Genomic DNA, 11,768 nt, shown 5'->3' on the forward strand with positions numbered 1-11,768 from the left:
ATCATTTCTATGTTGTTCACCTCATTTATACTAGTAAGTAAAATTATATATATATATATATATATATATATATATATATATATATATATATATATATATATATATTGATTACATATACCAAAATATTCTTCTGATGGTAAATATAATTATTTTACTATTATTTCTGTTCTTTTATTTTTATTTACCCAAATGCAGCTTATTAAAATCATTCATTTACATAATTTAATATTTAATCATTTTTATCCCGTCATTTTCATAAATAGGAAAACATAAAAGGAAAAAAGTCCTTATTCATCAAAATCCAAACCCAATCATACCAAGTTACCAACACCACATCTAAAATTGGATTGAGTTCAGACAAAATAAAATAATCAAGAAATCCTTGGTTGAGTATGCATCATTGTGATGTGCAAAGTAAATCGTTACAAAGCCAGTAAGAGGCTTTTGTTCAAGATATTTTAGCGGAGTTGGTCCTCTAAAAGAATTTAGAACCTCTATTACAAAGTACTTCGTGCTTAGAAGCATGTTTGGGAATAGGATAAAAAGACTTATTGAAAAAAGAAAGTATGCTTGTGTAAAAAAGTAAAAATAGATTATAATCAAAACTAATATTTTTAAGCTAAAAAACAGCTCATAGGCGAAAATAATGTTTTGAAGTTTATGATTCTAAGAAAAAGCTCACTATTTTTGAATTGTAACGATTTTACCAATTTGATTTCAACTATCCAATATTAACTAATAGTAACAAACATCTCATACCAAATTTTTGTAATTATCCACTTAAAAATAGCTTTTTTTTAATCCATTCCAAACACAATAGATTATCTTAAAACCACTTTTCATCTAAAGTATCCAACATAAATTGATTTCATAAATCAAGTTATTTTAAAAAGCAATTATACAAATAAGACTCAATAAGTTTAATTTTTCAGCATTCCAAAACAACCTTAATAATTCATCTGTCATTCCCATTTTTCGAATAAAAAACAGAGAAATTTTACATCTGGTAAGATGTATACACTGGCGATGTCAATAATTCAAATCCAAAGACCATGTGAGAGGGCAATGGAGTTATAATCCAAAGACCATAGAGAAGTTGGATTTCCAGAACTTTTTGCTATAGGAGAAATTTTTTTTTTTTGAGAAGAAACATTGTCTAATTATCGACTAAGAAAAGAAATGCAAGCACACACAATTAAAATCATAAAAAACATATGGGAAGTTAGTTAAATTGATCCAATCTTTCAATGACCAAGGCATCAAGTCACATTATCAGTAAACATGCAAATAAAGCCAAATTTATATATTTATCCCAGCTAAGGAAAAGTGTAAAGATACAAAGATTTCATCGCAGGAACTCACCAATGTAAATGTTCTGAACAATTAAAAGCATAGAGAATTAGAGATAAAAGACTGATTTCCAAGTAACAATTTCAACTTGGTACAACAGAACAATTTTCTTAATGGAAAAGAAGTTAAGCAACATAATCAAGCACAATGCCAATTGCTAACTGCTAAGTGGGAAAATAAATATTAAAAAAATAAAATAAAAATACATGTCTGCATATCCGTTCCAATTCAAGTATGGCAATAGACATAGTCCCAAATAATGAGTTCAAGAACATCTAAAATGGTACCTAAATACCTATAAAAAGTCCAGAAAATAGGATAAAGTTAAACCAGACCAAAGGAGGACAAGAATTATACCTCCAGAAGTTCAGAACCCCAAGGTGGACTTGTTCGAAGAGTGTGTCGATCATATTCAAGAAAAAAGTCTCTGATGCGTTCATTGATAGGGTATAAAGAAGAACATAGCCGTAAACGCAGTCGAAAAACATGTTTACCATCTTCCAAATAGTCCAATCTCTCCTAGGTATCAAAAAATAAAATAGAAAACAAAACAAACGAAACATAATAAAAAAAATAGCCCAAGTTCAAACCTACAGTGACACCAATCAAGACCTACGCCCCACATAAACTCAAGCACATTACAACATGATATCAAACAAGTAACAATATATTACAATTTACAAGGCCAATATTGATGATAACCAGAAGTAGACAAAATCATCTTGTTTGATTACTAATGCTCAAGTTAGCTTACAGTAATGAGAAAGAAAATGCATGAAGAAAGAAATAAAAAATACACATGACCTGGATGTACATAGATACATAAAAACAAGTAAACCTATTAGACAAGTTGCACAGAAGCATACAAAAGGAAATTGAAAAATACTTGATCTTCAAAACTCATGAATTGGTAATTTAAGGTCAGTTAGATGCTTAGAGTGGAAGGGAATGAAAATGTAACAAAATGAGAGGTTAAGTAAAAAGTTTTTTCTTTTAAACTCTCTTTTGGATATATAAAATAACCAAGATGGGGATTCCACATGCTTTATGAATGCTTAAGAAAGGGATTCCCCAGTCAATTCCCCTCCCTTCACTACCATACAAACATATCCTGAACTGCACACTACCAAAAGAGAAGGAGAAAACAATTAAACATGAAAGTTGCTTATACCCGTCCCATATCCTGGAGATAGTGAGGAACCAACTCTTTCATGATTGGAAGAGTTATTTCTGATCGCAGCCTGTATATGACCATGAAATATAAGCTTCCAGATACCAAGATTCAAATTGATAAAGGCAACATGTGATTAATAGTATAAAAGTGAATGAGTGAGCAGAGTAAACATAAATGAAGAATCACATGAAGCTTCACATGGGGGAGATATAAAACCCACAAGGCAAGCTCATTGTGCCTTATGGACAACATAACTACGTAAGTAATGATTTCCAATGCATCAAAGGCATCCACTTTGCAAGTGACTTCTTGGGTTTGAATTATAAATTAGGGTTTCGAGTGGTCATTGGTTTTCAGAAATGTACTTCTGTTCTCGTCTCTTTGGAAATACCATCATAGTAGGTTGTCAGAATACAACCACAGAAGTTGTGTCAACATGCACCACTCTTTTGGAGATAACATCAGACATTTAGACAACAAGAAGATCATCATTAGATATCCTTATAGTTTTTCTATCTATCTTAGCTCAGGATACCATATCAAGAAAGAAGAGACGAGGAAAAGATGGATTGAATTTTGTGGGTTTTACCAGATAGCAGAGTCTGATTTATATATAACAAAAAAATATACAATTACATATAATTGCAGGATATTCACAATTAACTTCTGTATCATAACTAATTTTATAATATCCTAAATACACTTATATGAGCTTCTGAAAATCATAACGAACAAAAATTTAACTTCCATCACAAGAAGTTCATTTTGGTTCAACTTATGCAAAACTAGACAAGCAAGAAAGTCCAACAATAAAGCAAACACTAAAGTTTAACCAATGAAATAAACATCAAATCAAGAGAACATACTGAGCATGTGACGATAAAGGAAGTGCTGCATATCCAATCACTACCTGGAAAACATTGAAGTGGAAGTGGATAATCAATTAAACAGAATGATCAATAAGCCCCAGAAAACCAGCCATAAATAAAGAGCAGGAATAAAACATAAAATTAGATGGAACTAACTGGCTTCGGAGCTTCAAGTTTTGTTTGCATATCAACATGAAAAAAAGTAAACAGAAGGTGGTGCGTTGGTGTCCACATGGCAGGAAGGGAAAGTTTGATTTCATCATGATAGCAAGCAGCTCTAGCCCCAACGGCAACTTGGGTGTGGGCCCACTTCTGAAATGAGGCATCAAGACCTGGATCTCTTGGATACATTGCCTGCACAGAGTAGCCATACCAAAAAAACAAGATAGAAAGTCAGAAAATTCATCAAACCATAAGGAAATCAAAATGAAGGTCATACCTCCAATGGCTGCCTACGAACATCACCGTCATCCTCCCGCAGTTCAACCCGTATGAATAAATTCCTCTTCCTACTCAAACTTACAGTCAATGGATACACATACAGACAGTGAAAAAGTTGCAAAAACGGCTCGTTTCTTGTTGTAGTGCGGAAGTCAAAAGCATGGAACTATATGTAAATCAATGTGCAGGAGATTAGTAAAGAGCCAAATATATATCAATAACAATGAAATTAAATTCAAATCACAGTAATTCATGGAACATTATATCATTGTAACCATATCAAGCAACATCAGAATTTATAGAGTAATGTGATTTGCATATCAGTCAATAAGCGACAACAAAAGCAACAATTTTTTTAATTAATAAAAGAAGAATATGAAGGACAGGCAGTCCTCCAAACACAACCAAAAGAAGAACTATCATTAAAGCATTGTTTTTCAATCTCTGAACATGTTAGAGAGGGAAACTCCTCCAAACAAAATCGTGAGTGTTACACCAAATACATACCAAATGACTAATCCTATCCCATAAAACTTTTGTCAGAAAATCTGTCATCGAATATGCATTAATTGCACTCCAGTAAAATACTCAGAGAAATGTATTAGGCTAGATTTTGCCTCTTTCATACTACCAAAGCCACCAAATTTAGCCAAGAGAAACTGATTTAAGGTTAAACTACAGACCTACCATTCACCAAAGAAACCAAACAGCAAATTCCATAATAAACACCCAGAGGACAATGTAAAAATTGATGTGAAATTGATTCTAAATTTTCCCAATACATAACACAACATTAGGGGAGATAGCCTTGTGTTGCCCTCAGACGTACATGTCATTGTTATCAATTATGCTGAGTACAAATGTCCATACAAAATATTTCACTTTAAAAGGAGCTTTATACTTCCAAACTGGTTTATCAAGGTGGAAGAGGTTGTATTTAGGAATGAGTTAGGAAATGGAAAAAGGATTTATAGCTTCATATACCACAGATGAATCAAGAGACCATAACCTTTTGACAGGGTTAGAAGAGAAAGAAGCAATAACAAGGACATGCACAAGTAGCATTCATTTGGAGGACTCTATCATTTAGGTCATGAAAAAAAAAGTCGAAATCCCAAGCAAATGCCCTTGTGCAGTAGAGAAAACCTGAATAGGGGTTTATGCAAATATATGTGATAAAGATGAGGAAAGGTTAAGCTAACTATCTAAGAGATTCGCAAAGGGAAAACGATAACCAGACATACCTTCAAAGAAAGAAAGCATTTAAAAGTAACATTGCTAAACCCTGAACCCTAAAACAGGTAGAATGAGTAAAGCAACATTAGCATCCACAACCATCTGCCCAAGCCATACTTGCTCTCGATTACTTTATGCCATAGGGGGCTCATGGGTTTAGTTTAAGGAAAGTTGGAAAGGCTTTAAAAAGGCTTTAGGAGATTTTTATCATACTTTAATTTAATTTATCTTTTTATCCTGATAAATTATTGTATTACTACTATTGTCATTTACCATTTTATTCCAAATATCCTAATAAAAGATAAAATTGTAAAAAAATATATAGTAAGCCCTGAAAATCCCTCTTTCTTACTTATTTTAAACTTGAACAAGAGGGGATTTGAAAATCTTAAGATCTCGCTTCATTTGCCTTCCTCCCCCTTCAAAATATTCCATTTCCTTTCCCTCACAACTTGTGAACACACCCTAAGGGAAATCATCACAGCTATTTAACAAGCAAGGTAATGTTCTTAGACAAAATGTTACCAAGACCCAAGCCTCATTTCTTTCTATGACACCAAAAAACTTCCTAGTCATAAAATAATCTCATAATCTTTTCAATGGAATTAGCAACTCCATAGGAATAAGAAACAAGGTAAGAAATAAAATGGATTACAAGAGAGAGGCGTTACTAAATCAGAGTGATTGACCACCTAAAGAGAAATAATCCCTTTCAAAACCAGGAGACACTGAAATCTTTTCCACAACAGGATCCCAAAAGAGTACAGATCTAGCATTACCACCCAAAAGCACTAGGTTAGCAAGATGCCACTCCAAAATAGGACATCCAACCATGGATGCAATATGAAAAAGATATTGAGAATCAATATCAAGGGCATGTAATTCCATCAAGTACCAGGGTTAAATTTGAAATGACCAGCCACTTGTAATTCCTGTCAACAAGTATCATTACCCAGCAAGCCACCCTCCATATCATTATTTAAGACATAACTTTATTCTTCCAAGCATGTATATGGTTAAATTATTGAAAAGGCTAAAATTTGAAAGCTCATAAGTGATTTTTCCTACATGCAAGTAAGCACAAACTTAACGTTGAAACACGGAAACAGTTGCAAACCAAAATGCAGCATATACATTACCCATAATTGCAGTAACCACAATTGAGAAGCATTAACAGCATGGATTTCATTTCTTGATCTACTAAATTATGTTAGTATGTTACAACAAAACAACTAAATGTACACTTAAAACATATCCTTACTTATTGTACCCACAAGGATATAAGCTGTTCTATTGATTATAATCTCTCAAACATCCATCTCCATCACAACCAGTAACTCACCAACTCCTTGACAAAGATTTTGGCAGGAACTGGAATCAAAAAGCAGTGCTTATTGATGAATTACAATGATAGAGAGGGTAAACGAGAGAATTCTCAACTTCCTAAAACTCATAATTACTCAAAAGGATTACCACTTTTAACTAACTCTTGAAAGATAACTAACTCACATGATATTGGAATCCTAACAGAATGTTTTGAACCAAATATGCCCTAAACCAAATATCATTGATCTAGATTTCTTGACATACTACGCACTAGCAAAGACTGTTGACTATTTCAAAGCACTTTACAGTATTTCAAAAATCCAAGGACTCAATTGTATGGATATGTAAAATACAAGATTTCCAATCCAATTAAACAAAGGCAACTTGAAAGCTAAGCTATGGTAATTCTAATGATTGGATTCCCTAGGGGAATAAAAAGAGATGTCTCCTACATTACCCAAAGTCTCAAACTATGCATAAGTACATTCTTCCTAGAACTAGGGTCTCCCCTAGGACCCCAACTAGACCTATAATCCCATCACCCTCTTCCCTCAAGGGAATACAAGCTTGAATCAATTAGGAAAGGTAGAAGCCTTAGTCTTTTAAAATCAAGAATAGCCACACCAACCCCCACGCTCCCTTGTGGATTCGTGCTTCATACCTGTGAATCCCCTACTCCAAATAGGAGGACTGCGGTAAGGTATCAGGTCCTTGGGGGGGGACTGCCTAACAGTAAGAGCTACAATCAACACTGCCCCACACCCATTCATCCATACATTGCTTATATTTTTATTAAAGGAAAGCAACACATTGGGCTGGGTATGTCCCAACCGAGAGCACTCCCTTGCCTCACCCTATAGGGCTATTACACCCAACCCCAGCCCGTTTGACGAAAGTTGTATGTGGTTGTAGAAACCATTAGAAAGAAGTCGCACACGTGGAAGCTTCAAGAATTTGGAATACGAGCTAGAGTGGGACCATATAGAAAAGGAGCATTATTCAATAATACAGTTTCTTTTACTGGTTAATGTGTTCTGTATTTCTATTTGAAAGAACATTTAGCAAAGAATCAAACTTCTGTCAACTTAAGAAAAAGATAGAGATGCAAAACTGCAGTAATCAGTTTAATAGAAAATAATGTATAGATCTGGTTACAATTGGGGGTAGGGCGTATTTCTATAGCCTTTCCAATACTAAAAAAAAGCCCTTGATTCTATGTGCCTATCATTTAGTTTATCCAAACATATGTGCGGCAGAAGATCCTAAATTTGAGACTTTCCATACCAAAAATATTCTTTTAAATGCAGGTATTCACGCATGGATGGCAGCTCAATATCAGCCTCATGACAATCTTATATTCCCTGGTGAAATTCGACCACATAGAAACGCTCTTTAGTAGAACCAAGAAACTACTGGTTTTGCTTAGAGAAACAGGGGCAGAAATGCCAGACTTATCAATTTATTTCACAAAATTAAAACTTTAAAAGTAAATGACTTAGTAATACCCACTGTGATGAGAAACTAATCTTGCGAGGTCTAAAAAAAGTAACCCCAACAGGGAACTAGTGGTTGTAACACAATCAAAAGGCATCATATACTTACATCATCAGCATTAAAATCTGCGCTTCCATGTTGATTTGCTCCATTTGCTGAAATGTCTTTCCCATCATGGAAATTCCACTTGGAGATACTACCCTGAGGATCATCACCAACATTAACAGGATACTTTCCAGATGATTCTGCAATACGATCACCTGGGTCAATAGAATCATTGGTTGTACTGCCATTTTCTGACACATTCTCCAAATCAGACTGGGAAATCTGGTGCTTTTCAATTTCTAGCTTCAGAACACCTTTGACAGGTTTATGCACTTTGCGTTTGGGATCCTGAATATTTAGTAAGAAACATCAGCCAAAGAAAATAAACATGCGGAAACACTAACCTTTTATGAATATTTTGCTAAGTTTTGAAACCAAATAAAAACATGGAAATAAAAATAAATTTGCATTTCATGTGAAATAATATAAACAAATGATCATAGTGAATGATGTGATCACAGAATAAATTAAGTCAGATGGAGGAACAAAATAACAAAACATTCTAAAGCAGAAAACAAACTACAAAGTAATAGTTAAAGTTATAATAAATAATTTCAATGCATTATACAGATTGAATCCAAATCATCACACATTAAAGAAATAGCAGTAAACTCTAGCCAGATTTTCTATAACTTGAATTTAGTCACTCATAGAAGAGGGTAAATCCCCCTAAATGCAACCTCCTCATGCAAATGGGGAATTGGCCACAAACCTGAAGTGATTCCTCAGTATAGCACTCCTTAACTTTATTTAAGTTCGAAACTTCAACTACAACAGAATTTCCATTTGAGTAACTCAGCTTCCCGTCTAAGGAGATCTTCGCACTAGTCTCAAAAACACCTTCATGAGAACTTGAACCAGATACACTCGGAGCAAGAGGGCTGCTTGGGGAAGCAGGCCCCACTGAAGCTGCACCTGTGCTGCTATCAAATAATGATACCATGGCCCACGCAAAGGACTCTTTGTATGGCATGATTTGAGACCACACCTGAAGTTTTTGCTTCTCTCTCTCAGTCAAGTGCACCTGTCCCAAATGAAAGGAAGGCCCTAAACAAATTTTCTGACGAAATATCATTTCATGCACAAATATGATTCAGGCTTTTTTCTTTTTCCCTCAGCAAATGTACCAAAAATATGAATACTTGAAATATAAACTAAAACTAGCAACCACCACTGCCGGAAAGCCAATATTCAGAGAACCTACTAATTTCAAACTCAAATCCAAACTAGAAAATGCATATTTACATGCCGTGTCTCTGTTTTTCTAATCAACAATTTTGAAAAATCAAAAAGATAAAAAAAAATGATGTTGTACAGAAGAGTTTCTCTAATTTATCTGCTAGATATATTAAACGATTTAAAAGATAACTAAAGAACATACTGCACAACTCATTTAATGATCCCTATGGCTATATAATATGCAGGGGCATAAAATAGAAAAATAACTCAAATATCATGGACAAATAAGAGAAAGAATGCAAAAACTAAACAAAGTGAGAAAGATATTAATACATACTGGATCTTTACGCGAATAAACAGAATGAGTAACCCCGCCTTCTTCTGTAGCATGCTTTTCCAACTGGATCAACAAGCAAACTGAAGCAGATGGTGCATCTAAATAAAATACTGCACGTGGTTCATATGTAATTTTAGCCTAAAAATTGAAAAAGAAAAAAGTAAGATTCATCATTACTTCAAAATCACCCACTGATTTCATGCATTGGAAAAAAAAAATTAACCAAGAAGATATGTTAAAAAAATAGTCTTGCATAGCTTACATTCTGCATTTCGGTTGGTAAGACAGAAAAGTAAAAGTCTTCTGATAACTTTTCTCTTCTCTCCCTATTGTACAAGCAAATTGTACCATAAAAGGGCTCTGCAAGACGAATCAAAAACAGGATTCCAACTCAGAAACTTGAATCTGCTTTCAGCATAAACACGAAAATCAAAATGGCAATAGCACACTCAAAGGGAGCAATTAATCTAATCATCCCATAAATATCAATGGCATAGTGCTCACCAACTAATCCGGCGTGAAACTGCAAAGACTGAACTTTTACAGAGATCTTCATTCCACTGAGATACCAGAAAAGGAAAGATAAGGCAGAACCCAGTTACCGTAAAACAATCAGGAAAGACTGATGATATCAACATTTTACTCATGAACAACCATTTGAGGGGTTTCTTACTGTGATATAGGAGTTTCCGGTATCCTTTGTCCAAATATCAACGACCTCTCATTTTCCCAATCAAATGCGGGTTCATAAGCAGGAAGAGGAGATTGACCAACATGCTGCATAAGTGCATATTAAGAATAAAGAAAGAAAGACAAGGGGAAACCTATTGAAATTTACTTTAAATTGGAAGGAAATAAGCTAATCTGAAATTGGAAGAACAACTAAACCACTACAACAACCTTTGGGACATCCGAATGGGGCACGTCGCCCTCTGCAGCCTCCATAAACTGCCTTCCTGAAGTACTAGGGACGTCATCCTCACTAATGTCTTCACCCTTTGTTCGTCTCGCCCCAGCAAGGCGCATTTCTGTGCACAGCATTGAAGTACAGAGAGAAAGTTAGCTACAACCAATGAATCAGTAAAGAAAAATTCATGTAAAGCAGCCACATTGCGAATCAGGTAATACAAAAACCAACCATGCAATTAGTGTTTCTAAACAAGTAGAGAGAGACCATTTCAAATCGCATCTAGTCACTTTTATTTAACAACAAAAAAGAAAAAAATAAAAGAAAACTACCTGTCTCAATATCAGTGTCAGGGCCTTCATATATCTGGTTGTGAAACAAAGGCGTTCCAACGCTCTCGTAGTGGCCGTACTTGTTTTCATCCTTGACCCAGTCAGTGGTGTAGCAGTGAACAAGCTCATTAAGGTGCGGCCACTGCTCCAAATTCTCCTCGAACTGCACAATCACCAAAAACGAAACCATTAAATAACGGCTTTTTGAGATACACTCCACCGCAAATGGCGCAGCATTACCTTGTTTTGCCACCTGGTGGTGGCCGGAGTAGAATCCCGCCGTTGCCGGAGATGGAGCATCGCAGATCTAGGGTTTTTTGTTCCCTCCAGCACCAGTTGCAGCTGCTTCCGAAGAAAATCGAAGTTGGTTCGGTGTCAAACGCTAGAGATAAACGGTGGAATCAAGAAAAGCATTGGCTGGATCTAGAAGCACAAGAAGAGGGAGCATTGCCAGAATGTGGAAGTGGAGAGAGAGTGGTAGGTACCTGAATGCAGAAAGCGGAGAGAGAGAGTCAAAAGAGGTCCAGCTGAAAGAAAACGCCAAAGAAGGTTCATATGCGCACAGGGAAGTGCTGTCGGACCTAATGTCGCTGTCTATTATCTACAAGTTTGTTAGTGTACTCTTTTCGGTATTTCCTATTTCTAATTCTAGTTTAATCTAATCCGTTTTAATATTTTTTTTTTTTGGGATAAGCTAAACCCTTTTTTTTTAAACAAAAACTCAACACAATAAAGTGGAGCATCAGCAAAAAAATATTAAACAGATAAAATAAACTAATTCCTATCAACAACCTAAAAAATCAAATATCACTCCACTCTTTATAACTCCTAATCGACCTGTTGACTATTCCTACAACACTCGTTTCTTAATTTTTGAAGATTCTGTCATTCCTTTTTACCTAAGTATTCTAAATGATAATAATAAAATCAAACTCACCAACATTCTATCAAATCGACTGCACGATTGGCTCCTGAACCACGTAAACTTACGGTCATTCAGTTCTATATCTCCACCAGT

At 34.9% G+C, this 11,768-nt stretch overlaps 1 protein-coding gene across 3 annotated transcripts in view; it reads right to left on the minus strand.

The window, feature by feature from the left end:
* The window catches only part of LOC112802637 (guanine nucleotide exchange factor SPIKE 1), a 28,027-nt gene extending 16,635 nt beyond the window's left edge, over nucleotides 1-11,392 (minus strand). Inside the window, exons 1-15 of one of the 3 annotated variants that reach the window (XM_025845933.3) lie at nucleotides 11,236-11,392; nucleotides 10,991-11,132; nucleotides 10,751-10,913; nucleotides 10,412-10,539; nucleotides 10,185-10,288; nucleotides 10,016-10,071; nucleotides 9,774-9,871; nucleotides 9,512-9,649; nucleotides 8,708-9,019; nucleotides 7,999-8,283; nucleotides 3,833-4,000; nucleotides 3,550-3,747; nucleotides 3,391-3,434; nucleotides 2,522-2,591; nucleotides 1,708-1,869 (exon numbers count right to left, since the gene is read on the minus strand). In XM_025845933.3, coding sequence (XP_025701718.1) covers nucleotides 1,708-1,869; nucleotides 2,522-2,591; nucleotides 3,391-3,434; nucleotides 3,550-3,747; nucleotides 3,833-4,000; nucleotides 7,999-8,283; nucleotides 8,708-9,019; nucleotides 9,512-9,649; nucleotides 9,774-9,871; nucleotides 10,016-10,071; nucleotides 10,185-10,288; nucleotides 10,412-10,539; nucleotides 10,751-10,913; nucleotides 10,991-11,050 — 1,986 coding nt within the window. In that variant the 5' untranslated portion in view covers nucleotides 11,051-11,132; nucleotides 11,236-11,392. Of the gene's footprint in view, nucleotides 1-1,707; nucleotides 1,870-2,521; nucleotides 2,592-3,390; nucleotides 3,435-3,549; nucleotides 3,748-3,832; nucleotides 4,001-7,998; nucleotides 8,284-8,707; nucleotides 9,020-9,511; nucleotides 9,650-9,773; nucleotides 9,872-10,015; nucleotides 10,072-10,184; nucleotides 10,289-10,411; nucleotides 10,540-10,750; nucleotides 10,914-10,990 lie in introns of all 3 variants that reach the window. The other 2 variants (XM_025845934.3, XM_025845932.3) reach the window with 2 other exon arrangements.
* Between the last annotated feature and the right edge of the window lie 376 nt (nucleotides 11,393-11,768).

Source organism: Arachis hypogaea, chromosome 5 (genome assembly GCF_003086295.3).
Source record: "Arachis hypogaea cultivar Tifrunner chromosome 5, arahy.Tifrunner.gnm2.J5K5, whole genome shotgun sequence".
Classification (NCBI taxonomy): domain Eukaryota; kingdom Viridiplantae; phylum Streptophyta; class Magnoliopsida; order Fabales; family Fabaceae; genus Arachis; species Arachis hypogaea.